Source organism: Dama dama, chromosome 29, assembly GCF_033118175.1.
Source record: "Dama dama isolate Ldn47 chromosome 29, ASM3311817v1, whole genome shotgun sequence".
In the NCBI taxonomy this organism is placed as follows: domain Eukaryota; kingdom Metazoa; phylum Chordata; class Mammalia; order Artiodactyla; family Cervidae; genus Dama; species Dama dama.
Window position 1 is genome coordinate 45,745,233 of NC_083709.1, and position 18,501 is coordinate 45,763,733.

The 18,501-nt window shown below is 40.8% G+C and overlaps 1 protein-coding gene across 2 annotated transcripts in view; it reads right to left on the minus strand.

Moving 5' to 3' along the window:
- Positions 1-18,501, minus strand: part of KDM4C (lysine demethylase 4C) — a 393,685-nt gene that overhangs the window by 44,170 nt on the left and 331,014 nt on the right. For both annotated transcript variants that reach the window (XM_061132707.1, XM_061132708.1), the window contains one exon: positions 4,556-4,726. In XM_061132707.1, coding sequence (XP_060988690.1) covers positions 4,556-4,726 — 171 coding nt within the window. The remainder of the gene's footprint in view (positions 1-4,555; positions 4,727-18,501) is intronic.

An 18,501-nucleotide genomic window follows, 5' to 3' on the forward strand; every position in this document is an offset into this window, starting at 1 on the left:
ATGGAGGCATGTAGCAATACATCTTTTATTACTTCCCCTGACAGCTACAGATTGCATGCTGAGTTTAACGGGACTGATACACACATTCTGCAGGTGTACTGTTGAGAGAAAATATTTGGGACATTTTTCTGGCTATCACAGAAATAAAGCACCTAGGTCTGGAAATAAATTTTCAGGTAGTCCAAAGAATGTTTCTCCCTACAGTTTTAAACACTCCCTCTAGTCACATAACCCTAACAAAGGTATTTTAATGCACAGTGAATTTATTTTCAAACATGAATAGACCAGCCTGCATTAAATGTTTCTCTTCTGGAGGGATGATAAAGTAATTAAAAAAATAAGGGAATGTATTTCTTTACTAAAGCATCAGGCTTCATAAAGGACTATATTTATGTTGTATGTAAATAAACACTTTGGGATAATTAAACTTGATGTTCTAGATTTTATTTTTATAGTTAAGAAACAAATTGTGTTGTACCTTTATGGCAGTTCTAGCTGGCAAGTACCCACAGCTTAGAGAGTCTAGTTCTTCACTAGCCAGTCACTCTGACATTGAGTTGCATCTGATGAAAGGGCCTTCCTAGTGGCACTCACACTCGATAAGCACATTGGGCAGATTAGAGAGCTTTCAGACAAACAGAAGAAAAAATCATTTTCTACCCCCCGTTTCAGGCGGCACAGGTATATCATCTAACAAAAACAAGGTTTCTCTGAGGAATATGGACTGTTTCTACCCAAATAACTACTCTGCCATATCTGCAAGATGCTGAAAAAGAAATAAAGCTGGTCACATTTTCCTTATCTCCTGATTATCTCCACGTTAGGGTACAAGCAGGGTTCCCACCTCCCAGAAGACAGCTCTGATGTCAATGGGTAGCAAAAGTGGAAGTGGGATGATCATAAGAATTAATCCACATGGGCTGAAAAATGGTGATATAAATGTATTTACATAATATCATATATGGGAATAAATAATAATATGTGACTATATTTACAACATACTTCATTATACACATATGTTTTGAAATATAACATCAAACTCCCCATACCAAACTGAAGTCTAGTTGGCATACTACGAGGGCATTTAATCAGGCAGTGTTCATTAATGTAACACAGACCCCAAACAATCCCTGGAAATCCTTTAAATTTAAAAACCTTGCTTCAGAAAATCCATGACATTGTCTTTTGGGAACCTGGATGATGACCAGGACAGAGCACATAGCTAGTGGAGTTGATCTGCAGAGTGCTGCAAACCAGCCAAACAGTGTGGCTGCCTCACAGAAAGGGAAGTTACATTCTGCTTCCGACTCAGAGCTTCTGGCAACACAAGGTGAGCAGTCTCCTGAAACACCCCAGGTCAATGTATTTGTGATGTTCAATTTTATGCATCAACTTGGCAGGGCCATGGGTGCCCACATGTTTGGTATTTGGTCAAACATTATTCTAGGTGAGTCTCTGAGGATGTTATTGGATGACTTTAGTGTTTGCGTTGACAGACAAAGCAGACGATCCTCCCTGGGACCCATCTAGGGTTCTCTGGCCCATCCAGTCAGAGAACAAAAAGGCTGACCCTTTTCCAAATAAGGGGAAATTCCTCCTGCCTGACTAGCTCTGAGCTGGGACTCAGCTTTTTCCTGACTTTGGACTTGATGCTCTTCCTGGGTCTTGAGCCTCTCCTGTCTCCAGTCTGCTGACTACAGATCCTGGGACTTCTTGGCTACCATAATCAAATGAGCCAATACCCTTATAAGAAATCATATATATTACATATACTTACTTGTAATATATTAAACACACAAATAGATTAAAATATATTTAATTAGATATATTAAATAAGAAGCCTCTTATTTAAGGGCCTATTTCTCCAGAGAACTCTAGTACCATATTATAAGGAAAAATAAAACCTTCCCTATGGAGCAACCAAATAAAGACATCTGGGGATGTCTCTTTGAGCACTAAGAGGACAAAGCGGAAGAGGCCGCCACCAGCAGTGACATTATGAGAAAGTGTGTATCACTTGAAAATACAGCATCACTAAAATGTTCCTACTTGGTTGGCCTAAGAGGCCTGGAACAGGTAACCAAAAGTGTACCAGATGGGAAAGGGTGGTGGGGAGTTATCGAGGGAGGAAAGGCTGGATCAAAGAGAAGATCTGCTCAAAGATGAGTTGCTTTTTCCCTGAAAAAATTATCATGCATGCAAATTCATGCAGCAGCCCCTGTTCCAATCTACGCTAACTCAGACCACTGTGAGCACTGACACTCCCTCCAAGGCTAGAGCTGGGCGCACACACACAACTGCTAAACCTCAAGCCCTTATCATGTATGCTAAGTAATAGCTAATCAAGTTGTAGAGAATTTCTGCTTTTTTATTCTTGTTGATTTAAATGCCAAGGTGTTTCTGAACTACCTCACAAATTTTTGTTCTCACAACACCCACAAATACTTCAAACCAAACTTGATTGGGTTCACAGAGAGTAGAGCTAAATCAAAGGAAAGACTTGTGGATTCAGAAAACTCCCAGGATCACAGCCACTCTTTTCCAATGCACAAGCTGAAGACTTTCCAATGCACAAGCTGAAGACTTTCCAAGAAAGCTTACGACTGACTGGGTGTGTGGAGGATCATGATGTGAAAGGAAATTTAGGATTCACTACATACTATCATCGATAAAGACCTAACTATTTGCTCAGGTTTGGGGGTGAGTGCTCACAACTCTTGTGTTCTATCCCCTGCAGGCTCCCCAGCAAAGTTTTCTGTCTTTGGCCAGCTCCATATTGTCAGCCTGCACAAAAGGAGGCAGATTCCTAGATAAGCGTGTAACCGGGCAGGTCTGACAAGCGCCGAGCTGAGTTGCCTGTGTATTTCAGCACCTCTCTTGCCCTCTCTCTCTCACTTTGAAAGTCCTTTTTCTTCCCAGGGGTTAAGAACAGAGGCTCTGGAGCCAAACTCTGGGACTGAACACTCATTCTGACACTTACTAGCTGCATATCACTGTGAGAAAGTTATTTACTGCTTTGTGACTCAGTTTTTTCAGCAGCCAAATGTGGAAAACAGTAGTAACTAGCACACAAGACTGTAAGGATGAACTGATTCCCATATGACAAGCTCCTGAAGCAGATCTAACACGTGATGCATCTCCATCAGTGCCAGCCCTACTGACCCTGTGGGGTCTCGGACTCAATCTCCTGATCCTTGCAGGTGGGAAGTTGCTTTGGGCTCGTCTATCGCATTTATTGTGCTATCTAAAAAGCACCCATTTACCAGCCCACATCCCTCCAGACTGAAAAGGAATCACACCTTCGTTTTCATCTTTGGCAGCACCCAGTGCAATGCTTAGTACACAGCAGATACCGTTTCTGGGGACTGCATGCTTGAAGGGAGGGCCTAGGCCAACAAGGCAAGCACGTGACCTAGCAGCTGCTGCTTATGAAGAGTAACGTCAGTGCAGCAAAGCTCCAGGGAGAATTCTGCAGGAAAAAACCCACAATTCACCCTTAGAGTGTAGGATCAAGTCCTGGGATTTTTAATTTCTTTAAATTCTTTTGCTTTGAAATCTTTCAAATAAGGTATTTTGTTTGCATACTTGTCCCTTTTAAAGGCATAGAGAAGTAAGCTTAACAAAGAGCTGACTGAATCAATGTTTCTTCTGCCCCAGGGGACCAAAATTCTGGAAATGTTTATGAGCAATCTCAAAAGGTTACATTTAATTATCAGTTATGCAAAATACACACTTATTACTCTTAAAGAGTAACATCTTTCCAAATACAAACAAGGGCAAAGGATCGCAGACTGAGGACAAGGCCTACATTATTGAGGCCTGGCTCCTCAAATGGATACTTGCCGTAAATAAACAAGGGATGACAAGATGACTGGAAGACTAACCCCGATCTCAGTTAACTGATTTGATCTGTTTCAAAAAACCTTCTGCTGAAAGAGCTTTTCTTATGAAACATCTGCTCAAAAGCAAGTCCCTGAGACACATTCGGAGTTCCTCTGAACAAGACCCAAGGTGTTCACTGAGGGGACAGAGGAAGAAGACAGACAGACAGGCACACATGGGTCCCCTTTCAGACCACAGTTAAGAAACTCAGTGAAAGAGCCTTTTGCTTGTGTGATTTTTGTTATTCCCTTATGAAACATACACAGATGTTTCTGTCAGATGACAGATGTCACTGTCAGGTCAGATTAATAAAAGCCATATTCTCCAGCCAAGCATAAGGAAAACAAGTAATAAAGGAATTCAAATATACAAACTCCATAATAGATAAGAACAGGTAAATTCACATTTTGTTTCTGGCCACATACGCTTCTCATTCAGTTAAAAGAATCTGGTAAGATGAGTCTAAATTCACCTACTATTTAGAATAATGATGGCTAAGGAACCTCCTAGAAAACAACACTTCTAAGGATTGTGGTGGGGAAAGAGAACACCTGAATTGAACATTAAATGAAATGAGCTATACCAAGAGCCAAGATGAAGATTCCTGAGAGGTTCAGCTAGTTTAGTTATGCAAAAGACAAGCTGGGGAGCAGGCACCCAGAGCCTTACTCACCACAATATCCTCAGGGAAGGTGTCCCTGCTGAAGGAGCCATCATCAAACACAACCTCATAAAAGGTCTGCGCCGTCACGGCGATAACCCTGCAGCTGTAGTACCGGGTGTTCCGATGCTTCGTGATGACCGTCTGCCCCACAGAGATGCCCTTCTCACCAGCCTTGGATTTCTAAGGATGGAGCAGAGAAAGAGGAGAGAGGACAGAAAATAGAAGAAATATTTATTTAGAAGATAATCATTAGTATGTTCATGATATATACTTTTAATTTTTAGACCTTTTATTGGGGGATAATTTCAAACTTAAAAGTTGTAAGAATATGAAAACAAAAACATAAACATACTCTTTGTATGTGTGTATGCATTTATGCCCAAACCATATATCATGGGCTTTTATACCTAAATACATCAGTGTATATTTTATACAGGGATTTTCCTTTACATAACCACAGCATAGTTACTAACTTTAATAAATTTAACATGGAAGCCACCCTTTAATTGATGACGCATATTCCAATTTTGTCAACCGAGCGAATAATGATCTTTCTGTGCCCCCATTATTTATGTACAGGATCCAGTCTCAAGTCAGGTACTGCATTTAGCTGCCAAGTCCTTTTGACCCCCTGTAACGTGGAACATTTCCACAGCCTTTCTTTGTCTTTTATGATCATGATACTTTTGAAGGATCCAGCTCTCCCTGCCCCTGTTTTTTCAACGGAGCATCTGGCTGATGTTTCCTCATGATTAGAGTATGGTATACATTCCTGGCCAGAATACCACACAGACAACGCTGTCATCTCAAGACAACATTGTGTCTCAAGAAACCACATCTGGAGGCGCATGTTTATCTGCCTTTCAATGGTGATATTAACTTTGATCCTGGTCAAAGAGCAGTCCAATTTTTCCACTTTATAATCACTACTTTTCCCTTCTAGCTAATAAGCAATCTGTGGGAGAGCCTTTAACAGCACACAAATATCCTGCTCCTCCACACTTCTGCTTAGACTTAGCATCCACTGATGAATCCTGCTTGATCCAGTTTTACTGTGATGGGGATGATATGCTGACTTTTCCTGCTCCAGGACTCCCCCTACAGTTACTGGTTGGCACCTGGTAGTTATTAAGCAAAAACCTCCTACTCTCCCCACATCCACCCATCCATCCGTCATCAGTATGGGATTTCTAACTCCTCCTTCACAACTGTTTATAATTCATGCTATAATCAATTATTTTGGTGCTCAGATTATCCCAGATTTGGCCAGCAGAAGCCTCTTCAATCTGTTTCCTATGTCCCTCAAGACGTCCTTTTATTTTTTAGCAGTTCCTTCCCTTCTGGCCTCATAAGAGTCTCAAGATCATCTTGCCTCAGCCCTGGAATTAGCATTTCCCTGAGGAATGTGGTTCATTTTTGTGGGCAGTGACATTAGAGGATAAGACCCAGGTGCTTAGGTGTGCTTATTACTACAAAGGCATCTTTGCTTCTTGACCCTTTCAGAAGCCAGAGCAAAGAAATGTGTGGATGTGTATAAATATATATACTTACATGTACACACACACATACACACACACACACTTTCATATATACAGGTATACATGTACATACATATAACCAAGGAAAACCAGGGACTAGGTCTCAGAGTAAATACCATGCTATGAAGTAGAAGACTTCAGGATAAACACTTTGGGAAGATGCTTGGCAGAATGCTAGGCTCATGGCAAGTACTCCAGACATTTTAGCTTGCTGTTTTTGGGGCTTTCTATTTGTTTGCAATTTATTTTTCAGAATAAAGCTGTTGCTCCCCTGTTAGAAACTTACACAAACCTCATTCCTGCCAGGTACAGAGGGGAGTCACCATCTTACAAGGAGGTCTGCTCAGTCCCTTTTACTCCCTATCTCCAAGTCTCATTCATCAACCTGACTCTTGAAGCCACAAGCTCTGACTCCCTAGGGGGCTCCCGAATCAAGCACTTGGGAAGGTTTAGCACCGTTGCTAAATGGGCCCTAGAAGGCACAGTCTCATAATCCCCAAGATACCAGCATTAGTCTGACATGTCATTCTAACCTACAGAAAGCCAGGATTCATTAACCCAGTGTTTTCTGGCAGGGGTATTTATAACATCACTGGGAAATAAAGTGTCAATTCAGAATCTCGGTTTAATTAGAGGCTTTACTTCTTTTTTCCTTGTATTTAAAAAAAGGCTAAAACACCTTGTAGGAAACAGATAAAGTGCTATGCTTAAACTTTTCCTTCTGGAAACCAAAGAAGAAATGCCCAGAGAGTCACTGACTCACTGGTTCCTTCAACAGTCATGTGCTGCTATTCAGGGGACACCAAGCGCCTCCCCGGTGCTCTGGACTCCAGCGAAAACCACCAAGACTTGACTCCCATTCCCCGTGAGACCCACACAGGTAGGTGCTGAGAAGTCATCTTACCAGTGGCATGACTCAAGACTGATGACATTCTAGCATGTCTCCATACTCACGGGCAGAATTAGGGAACCAGTAAGGGCGTTAGCAAAAGCCTAGAAGCAGGAAACCGCCCACTCTGTTCTGGGAACTGCAAGAGATCCCGCCTTGTATGGGAGGGGAAGCAGGAGAAAGAAGAGTTTAGAAATGGCCTGGGGCCGAGAGGTCAGGCTATGGGGGAGAGGGGAAAGTAGGGCAGCTCTCACACCATTCTGAGGAGTTAGACATTACCCTGTGGGCCTAAGGGAGCCACTGAGAGGTTTAAGTACAAAGAAAAATGATCCAGGTCCGTATGACTCCAAGGGGAGAAGGGGCATCTCCAGGTGGGAGATGAGGGCCTGGAGTACAGAACCACAAAGATGCTCATGGTTTGGCTAACTCTCCTAGATGTGTTCCTAAAGGTCCCCTCTTTGCAGCGTGAGCTCTGCCATCTAGTTTCTCACATGCCTAACCAAATAAAAGGATATTTTTCTTCCTTGAAATCATTCCCTACTGATTGCTAGGTTGGCTGGAAAATTTTTCTCTGACTTTAGGTATAGTTAGGTGTGTAAACGTTTTGCCAAAGCACAAGAGGAAGGAGCCTGTAGTGATTTAAACACACTGTGCTTGAAGCAGAAATCTTTAACAGCTGGGCCACAGAACCTTACATATGCCAAAATGACTCCCTAGTTTCCTGCTTCATTCTTCTGTCCAACCATTTTAAATATATCTAACCTTTCAAAGCAAGAGAGCAACTGAGATGTAATAATAAATTTGAGTGAAGGCACAGTTTGTAGAATTCTGGAACTCCAAAATTAAGCCTATGACTGCTTCCTAAAATTGTACTGGTTATAACTGCCTCTAGGAGGTGAAGTTCACAACCTGGGTGACTGAACACAGCGGCTCTGAGTGGCCTGGATTAAGGCCAAAGGGGGCTTTATATTGGCAGTGTATTTTTTCAAACGCTGTCCCTCTTTGTCAAACGGCCTTAAAAAAACACTCATAGTCCGAATGGCATGTAGTGTATTTTACTATAATATTAATTTCTTCGTGCATGCATATTTTATTAAAATTGGAACTCACCCTCTAAGGAAAGAATGTTTTGGATCTGAATTATAAGCTCACCTTCATACTAACTATGTGATCATAAGGATGTTACATAACCTTTATCAGCCTCGGTTTGCTCATCTGCAGAAGGAACAGTAATACATTAAAGGTCTGCTATGAAATAATATGAAGTACATAAAATGTCTAGACTCACAAGCAATTAGTTCTCAGCAACTGTTAAGTGGCTTCATTATAAGAAGAGACTGTATATGAGACCCTAGCCCCAGGTAAATAGACCACTCCGCTCTACAGTACCCCAGTAACTGGCGTGCAGGACAATGCCAGTGCCTTGGTTTCTCATGACAGGGCTCCAACCAGCTCTAACTCATCACTGCTCTGCTCTTCACCTCATCCTCTTAGGACTCTAATTCTTGTCAAACAGGGGCACGTGGCTATGGTCCTTAGGAAGGAAGGCATAAATAATGTGGTCTCCTCCCTCCACCCTCAAGACTCTCAAAGCCTTTGTTTACAACTCTCTTAAGGCTCTGGTCAAACGTCACTTTCACTGACTATCCCTCCTGTAACAGGGCAAAATCCACGGGTCAGTGTCGGGACCAATTTGTCTTTTTATCCATGGCATGCAACATTGTTGCTGCCAGATAAACAATGAATGAATGAATGGAAAAATAAATGGACAGGAAAAAAAAAAAACCCTAAATAAATGATCTTCGAGGACACACATATTTTTTAAATGGGAGAAGATTGATTCTAATTACTCATTGTCCGGAAGAGAGCAAAAAGAAGCAAAGGGGAGTTTTAGGAAGAAGTTCCTCTTTGTTAGGGTAGCTAGGCATGTGTGTGGGTAGGGGGTGGTAATAAAGGTTTATGGTGAAATTCACAGGGTCTGGGAAGTGGAAGCAGTCAGTCAAGGGTAAAGAAAAATGATAGAGACTTGACAGAGAAAAGGTTGATTCTAGACCACAACTATTTTTTTTTTCCTGCTAGGACATGAAATTTATGCAAACTGGCTAGCTGGAAAGATGGCCAGCACACAAATTAAATAAACTGCCTTCATCTAAATAAAAAATTTTTATAAACCTCAAGCATGACTGACCATTTCATGGGAAGTATTAAAGAAAACAGATTTTTTTTCATAATGCTATTTTGATATGATTTCTGATTTATTCTTGCAGGAAAAATTTATTGACAAGCATATCCTATAACTGATTATACATACTCAAAAATACTTCCTGTCAGAAAAGCCTAAGAATCTATTGATGTTAAGAATGTCATTTCTCATTGGAGAAGACAGACATTATGCAAGGGGCTCCATCAGATTATGGTTTTTGAAGATTACTGCACAGGCTAAGATTGTTAAAATCAAATTTTCTTTAACATACACTATGCAGAAATGAACAGTGCTTTAACTGGGGAAAAAAAACCTCAACTTCTCTTTTTAAAAAGACAGAAACAGTTCAAAATTCTAGGGATGTGAAAAGAAAATGTTAACTAAGAAATTGTTATAGACATTCTACAAAAGCATCAAAGAGTCACTGGGACAAAAAACACAGATATGTTACCAATACATGTCCATACTCATGAGTTAATTAAACTCTCGCAATAACTCTGTAGTTGTTAACTCTCATTAAATAGATGAAGTCATTGAGGTGCAGGTCAAGTGACTTTTCCAAGATCTGAAAGCTGGTGAGAGGCTGAAGTGGGGCCCAGAACCAGGTGCTCTCCCATCACGAATGCATGTGTCGCTATCATCAACCAGGGGAACACACGTGGAAAGACATCAGAGGAAAAATAAAGACATCAGAGGAGAAATAAAACCAACCAGGAAGTGACAGGAAAGGAATTCAAACAGTTGCCTAAAGAAGTTACATTTCCTCTGTTCTTTTCTAACTTATTTATTGACTGCCTCTTCTGTTCTACATACCATCTGAGACACTTTGTTTAATCTCCCCAGTATAATCACAGAGTCAAATAAGCAACTTTGATTTGGAGCCTATCTGGAGATGAATAATGCAGAACATATAATTGCATATTCACTCACATATATACACTGCAACAAATTTCAAAAAATGCTCACAAACCTTCACTCCTTCCTGTTTCCACACATCCTCTGAAATGTGACCTGCAGCTCCTCCCACCAAAGGCTGGAGTCTACTTCCTCAACCCTCAGATCTGAGCTAGTTTTCTGGTTTAACCTGCTTTGGCCCAAAGAATACAACAGAAGTAATGGTATGTATATTCAAAGCCTCTTCACATGCCTGCCCTCTCCCCAGGGGCCACAGATTCTGTCCTGTGAAGCAACTCGAGTTATCCTCCTGCTGGCAGATGAGAGACCACCCTGACCAGAGATGAGGCCCTACACATATGAGAGAACCCAGCCAACAGAGACAAGCAGTTCTTCAGCTGACCACAGATGAATGAGGCAACCAGTCTGAAACAGAAGAACTACCCAGCCTTCACTGAGTCCAGCCTTCACTGATGACAGCTGATGCTGGGAAAGATCGAGGGCAAGAGGAAACAGGGACAAAAGAGGATGAGATGGTTGGATGGCATCATCGACTCAATGGACATGAGTTTGAGCAAACTCCAGGAGATAGTGAAGGACAGGGAAGCCTGGCATGCTGCAGTCCATGGGGTTGCAAAGAGTCAGACATGACTGAACAACAAAAAGAAGCAGAATCAGTAGCTAAAGAGTTGTTGTTTAAAGCCACTAAGTTTTATGATGGTTTATCAAACACACAACTAAGAAAAAAGAACAACCCCCTCACACACAGTTGAAAACTCACATATAATTTTACAGTTAGCACTCATATCTACAGATTTGATCAATTATGGATTGTATAGAAATCAATATGTATTTATGGAAAAAAAATCCATGTATAAGTGGACCCACACAGGATCAGATCTATTAAGAAAATAATATACTAAACTGTTGGCTATATTTAACCCTAGATAATGGGATTTTATCTGTTTGGTTCTTTACATACCTCTTTGTAGTTTCCGCTATATACAGTTGTCCCTTGAACAACACAGGGGTTAGGGGCACCCCCAACCCCTACACAGTCAAAAATTTGCATATTGTTCTCTCTGCCTCAAAAATGAAGGAATTAATACATGACTCAACCAAGAGCAGGAAGCTGAAACAGTTTGGACAGAATGAGGACTCTTGATGCCATATACAGTGATCTCTAATCAAACACAAACTTTTCTACACATTTAGTTAATTTAAAGATCTATAAAATGAAAATACAGGTATTATACTCATTGAAAAAAAATTCACATATAAGTGGACCTGCACAGTTCAAACTCATGTTGTTCAAGAGTCAATTGTATTTCTTTAATAATCATCACCACAGCCTTCTGATCATCTGAACCAGGCCTAAGGGGGCCAGGAGGCCCCATATACATATGTGCCCAGAAGGCCAATGAGAATGGAGTGTTTGCCGCCATGGACTCCCTCGGTTAACTTGTGAACCTATGGATCCCTACTTAGAACAGTGTTTTTAAATGCATAAAATAAAACACAAGATTATCCCCGCCCCCCCCCAGATTACACTGAAATAATACTGAAAAAACAAATTTGTGGTATAATATATGTACTTCTTTAACAATGTATTAAATACTAATACCTAGTGGCAGGTCTAATAACAACTATTAATATCCTAATTTCAAAGATGCAATGGGCATAAGTAATATTTTGAGATCTCTCTCCCAAAGGTATGTGATTTCCATTGTGGACAGAGTCACAGAAACTGCTAATGCCACCTCTGCCTATGCTCAAAACTGATGGAATTGTTAAATTGGAGCTAGAATTTAGAAAGAAATTTTCAATTATTCCCCTCATGCTCTCACAAATTTCTCTTGATACTAAACTGTTCAAAGGATTTTATCTATTTAAAGGAACAGCACTCAACCTTTTAACAACAGCCTTATAAAACTCACAACAATGTTGTTTATATATGCTGCTTGTATAAACAGTCAATAAATGGATACAGCAGTAAAATGAAACTCCATGAAGACATCTCTGTGAAGACTGAAGTTATGGACCCTAAAATGAGTAATTTTGGGGTGACCTAAACTGGAACAGGAACCTAACTTAAGTACTGACATTGGAATATATACTGTATTCTCCAATATTCAATATTACTTCTCCCCAGTGAGTTTCTGACAGAGAGCAGAGAGGAGTTAGTTCAAATATGACCTTTGCAGTGATCACTTGGCAAGGAGTCTTGTATGGCAGAGGAAGGAAGATTTCAATCCTTGGCAAGAAGAGTCTTCTCTTACCGGCCCTGGGAAGGTGGATGTTGGAATCATACCCCGAAGGAGGGTCACCCACCGTCCATGTGATGAGATGAGTCATGGGCAGGGACGTCATCTTAGGAAAATCCCTGAGTTTGTCCTCCATCTGCATAATGATGTTAATAAAGGGTGCAAATCCCAATAAAATAGTATATGTAGAGGTACACATAGGTACCTCTCATAGATACATCCATCATTCAATCAGTAAGACTGGAGAGGTAAAGGAAAAAGCTTAACAACTTATTCCATGAACAGGCCAAAATGCACATTTCCATGTATGTCCAATAACCCTTTTACCTTCTCAACTTTATTATTACTCCCTAATTTCTATGAATTAATAACATGTGAGATGTTATATTTTTTCAAGGTATCCATTTTATAAAAAGCCCCACAGGTATCAGAGTAATAAATTAATACAAACTATTATTCTTTCACCAAACCTACACAGCAAAAATCACTCATCTAAATGTGCTTTGTAATAATGAAAGGTTTCTTTGTAAAATTACAAGAGCTAGGTAAAAATATTTTACCCAGAAAAACCTAAATCCCTGGAGCTTCATGAAGAAATAATTGCTCTTATAGCACAAATGCACATGCAGGCTCATAAAAATGTCACAAGTATTTAATTTTCGATATGTCTGTTTGTTCACGTGTAGTTGATTTCTCATGGGTTTTTAAGTACAAACATATAATACAGTGGGAAATGGTGGTAAGCAGTTTCCCAGCAGATTTAAGGCCTTATTCAGTTTAACGTCTGTAGAAGTATAACTAACAGGCTGTGGAAGAAACTGAGGGGGAAAAAAAAAACATGAATTATTTTCCATTTGAGTCATTAGCTCACCTCAGAGGTGGCAGTCTTGTTCAGGAGCTAAGTGAAGGGGACTGGGATGGGAGAAACATCTTCAGAGGCTTCACTGGGTTAATGTAGGAAACTCTCAACAGGCAGGCAACACCTGCTTTCCACTCTGAATAGTTTCAGTAACATACTTTATAAAGAGCAGAGAGGAAAGTTCCCATCAGTTGGAGAGGTGGAGTGTCCACCGCTGAGATGGAATCTGATGTGAGCTCTTGCTAATTCATTTCCAATCTCATTAGCTGCTAGAGAGTATGCGAGTCCATGGATGCCTGGAGCCAGAAGCTCTGCCTTGGGCTTTTATATTTCAGATGCTCTTCAGGCTTCTTGGGTCTAACTGTAAAACTGGGGGGTTGGGGAGGGGACTATAGATTCAACAAACTCTCAATAATTCATAGCAGGCTATGTGTGTGTTTAAATTCTACATGAAAATGCAAAGAACCTAAAATATACAAACAATGTTGGAATGAATTATAATTTAGGAGAAATGAGGAGAGAAAGTATTCATTCATTTATAAGGAACTGTAATTTTAAAAAATGACCTCAGATGGGGCGTTTTCAACAGAGAGAAGCAAGGGACATGGGGCATTACTACACAGGTCTCCTACCCATAAGGTTTTTTGGACCTCAATTACAGTGGGTAACTGGATTAAAAATAGCTAAAAGAGATGAAAAGATTTTCTTAACAAGGTGATGTAAAGCAAAACAGATTAATTAAAGGGCTTAATAATTGTTCTATGTCACCAAGAAGGAAGCCTAGGTAAATAATGAGGCCATGTAAACTAATTCAAGGCATGATCTCAAACTGGAAAAGTGTAGCCAAATCAGCACCGTCTCAATGACACACCACGTGCACTGACTTTGGAGACAGGGAAGTTCTGGAACATTAATGACTGCTGAACCTCTGTGAAGTTCCGTTTCATCACCTGTAGAATGGATACAATTAGAAAAATCTGCAACAGAGGGTTACTGTGTGGCCCAATAGAGACAACGCACTACCGGTGAAAGCGTTCAATAAACCACAAAAGGCATTATACCAATATTAGCTACTATTAATTTTATTTACCTCATCTACCTCGATATGCTGCTCTCAACGAAAAACGACAGTCATCTTGAACACAAGAGAAAATCAGGGTGGCACAGTCAATTCTGACTCTATACAGGCACACTACTTCCATGAGCATCAGACAGAAAGGAGGGGAGAGAGAGAAAGAGGTAGAGAGAGGTTGAGAATGAACACGTGCAAGCTTCCTAAGCTTCCTTGAAAATCGCAGGAGAAACAGCCAGAGGAGCAGTGGAGAAGTCAGCCAAAAGCTTCCTACCACTCATCACAACCGCAGCAGAAGCAGTGCAGATTCTGCCACGTGGGCTCAAGGATGTTAATCAAAGGGGACAAATCCACAAAGCCTTTAACATCCACTATTAATTAAGCAAGCTAATATCCATCTGTCAGTATATCAAGTGTTAATTAAATGTCTCTCTGTGCCCAGCACTGTGCTTGAAAAAGTGCTGTGTGGGCTCCAGTGGAGGCAGGAAGGGGAGGGGAAGGACTGAGAGGCTCTGGTGCAGCAACCCTCCCTTCCCAGCCCCCTGCCTATAGCCCTCGTGTTCCCTCCAACAACATCTAATGCTAACCTCTGTGGTTCCTGAAGCCTCAGCCAAAGCTGCTTCTTAGCATTTATTAAGGATGCTCTTCTTTTCTCCAAATACATGATAAAGATACAAGGCAAAAGATTTTAAGATACAGTTAAAAGTTGTTTAATGTAAGGGTTTGCAAATTTTTAATTTTCTTCCAAGTCCTGAGAAATATATAAGAAAATGGGGACAAACCTGACTAAAAGGCCTACCTAACACTCAAGGAGAGACAAATACAATTAAAAATAACTCATAAGGACATTTGATGCCCACAAAGAAATGAGGTTTCACTTCTCCCTCCCTCTTGCCCCAAGAAAAAGCTTCTATGTGCCAGGTCAGCCCAGTAATGGCTGAAAGAAAAATTAAAAGACTATTTTATTGAAAAAAATTGTAGAAAAAGCAATCTCTTATGTTCCTTCATATACTACTCTATAATTTCACAGATCCACTACACCCAGTGTGGGAGAAGAAGACAGAGAGATGCATGCAATCTCATGGTGAAAATAAAGTCAACTTCAGATAAGGAATGGTCAAGAAACCATCCCTTTTACCATTCCCTTTAGGGAAGAAGTATTGATTTGCATGTGAAAAATGTCTCAGATCCCAAGATGGCTACCAACACTCTGTGGAAGGATGGGACAAAGAGATGGGGTAGCCCCAGGCTGACTGGCTTCCTGCCAAGAGACCTCAAGAGGCCTTTCTAGTTAGAGCTTTATACATCATGTTTGGTGAATGTGGACAAAGAACACAGACCGAGAGAGTAGCCCTTTAGATAAAAAATGATGGAACTTATTTAAGTGCTTTTTCCACTGCTTGCAGTTAATAGTCTCATTAAACTATAGTTTCATTACACTGTGTCAGTATCTATGGATTTCATTATAACTATGGCATCTAATTACTATTTTCTACATGAAGGAATTGAAAATCCTGCCTCTTATGCTTTACAAGATGTTGGAATGTCAAATTCTCTTTGCTGTTGTGTGTCTGCTGACACATTCCATTTATATTTCTCTACTGTATCCACGGTGCTTGACTGTAATACCAATATTAAAATATGGGATTAGTGTCACTACTTAATTTTCTTAACAAGCTATCAGACAATAATGCATGCCCTAATTATTTTTTTTAAAGGAGTATTAAATTGCTGAAAAGCTTAAAATTTCCCGAGAAATAATTCTGTGAAAAGCTGAGCAAGTGTTTCATATAGAAACACACCTTACCTATGCTAAAAAATGTAACCAGATAAGCGGTTCTTGAGTGCAAGACTTGGTTTCCCCCAGTATGCGTGGTCCCGTGAAGTTGTCAAGTATCAGCGCTCCCATGTACACAGCCCTTCCTGCACTTGCCCCTCCTGCAGTAGAATGGCTGACTGGTCCCTGGTCCCAGGATGCACTTCGGGGGAGGGGGTGGGGATAAGATGGCCAAACAGGAACTACAGCATGACAAGTACTTCCTGGGGGTTCTGATGAGTCTGCTGTAGTGATAAACACCAAACTCCTGTAACCAAGATGCAGAATTTTCCTGAATTTTTCTTTTTTAAGTCAGGGTTATTTTGCAGTTTTACAAAGCTAAATAAAAAGTTCAGGCAAAATTTTCCTTTCCACATTTTTGAGAGAGAAGATAGCCAAGGCTGTTGAACAAGAGATCTCCTGGAAATCAGGGCTCCACAGAGGGTGACGGCTAACACTCGCATCAGTACACTTAAGGCCTCAGCAGCCAACATTGCTTCACAGTTATTTCAGGGGCTCTTAGGGCCCTTAGGAGCAAGCATGTCTATTTGTAAAATAAATAAGGCATCCCATATAACCTATGTCCTAAAATTTTTCAAATGCCTTTTGATGCTTCCAGGAAATTTGAAATAATGTTTGTTTATTTAACCCAACCAGATTAAAGGATAAAGGACAAGAATCAGAGTCTGGAGAAATGCTATACTTAAAGGCAGAGATATTGTTCTGAGTCACTGGGAATTGATTCTGCTTTCTGCCCCCGGATCACAGTGTGGCCTTGTTGATCATGAGTCTGATTCAAGAGCCAGGTGCTCGCATATTTTTCCTTAAATGGAAAGGCCCAGACTGTTAAGGGTAAATCTTTCCAGAATGGAAATATAAACCCCTTACATAGAGCAACTATGTGGTAGCAAACTACAGTTCTGCTCTGATACAGCAGCAGCCAGTCACATGCAGATGCCACAACGGGGCAGCCCACTAGGGAACAGTGTGCCGGAGAGGTGCCACACCGAGGCACTCGGCCTTTCTCTGCCTGCATGGTCTCCCCTTTCTGATTAGTTTCTGTACCCTTGACTGAATTAAAATTAGAATCTTCAATGGAGGCATCTGTTACCTCTTCCTGAAAATTCAAAACTCCCCCGAAACACTTTAATTAGCAGCAGAAATGGGTCTGGAGTCTCTGCAGCTGGTGCCCGAGTGGGGACTGGCATGAAGACCCTTACCAAGTGACTAGACTCTGAAAAGGGACTGGAAAATGGAGGGACAGAAGGGTAAGCTAGAGATGGCTCCATGGAGGCAGAAGAGCCTCTGCCTGGGACCATGAAGTCACTGTGGGGAGCTGTGGGGCGAGTGTTAGTGGGATTTTCCTCTATGCCCCAGAACGAGGCCCAGCAGGAGGTATGACGTCCCTCCAACAGATGCCCTGGGTCTCCCTAACTACACCAGGGATGATGGAAAGACAATGGAACCCCAGGGCCTGAGACTGTCCTCCACAGCCTCTGAAGCACTTCTATGGACTGGAAGCCCGAAGGAGAAGAGCTCCATGATCACTGACCTTGCCCTTCCCCAGGAAATGTCTACAGAAATAGCAGCAGGAAATTAAAATGAGGGTTATTAATAAAATACAGAAGTTTGAAGTGGCATATGTTTAATTTTCTTGATAAAATTAAGAAAAACACTGTATTCACTGGTTTTACCTAATAAAGTGATCAAGGGAAAAACTGGTTCCAACTGTAAATATTCTAAAATGTCTGCATTAAATATTTCTTCTCCCAGGCAAATCTGGCCTTAACTTTCTGTCATCTAGGATACATGGATTGAGAGCTCAACAAAACACTACTACTGATAAAAGGGTGAGGGATTTCTTTTTGAAATGTATGTCTGATTTAGAAAGATCACACTCACCCCTAAATCACTATATTATTTGTTTTCTTGAACCCTTGCTAAGAATTTTTTACACCAGACCTTTGCTTTCTTCTTTCTGCTCTGGTTAAAATGCTTTCTGCTATTCAATAACAGTACAAATTCAGAAGGACGTTTCAAAAACAACTTACACAGAAGAAACAAACCATATATAAATATCAGATTATTATGCACGAGTATAAGAAGACTGTGTTATTTGGTCATAACAAACTTTACTAACTGAACAGAAAGGGGGTTAGCAATACCTCAATTGTTACACAAAAAACAACAATCATCAAACACTGTCAGTTAATCACAAAGACACGCAGATCAGGGTGACGAAGAGGGTTTATGGAAATGAAAACACTCAGATCATTGTCAGATGAGTGTTAGTCTTAGTTGCTCAATCGCATCCAACTCTTTGTGACCCCATGGACTACAAGCCCAACAGGCTCCTCTGTCCATGGGATTCTCCAAGCAAGAATACTGTACTGGGTTGCCATTTCCTTCTCCAAGAGGAG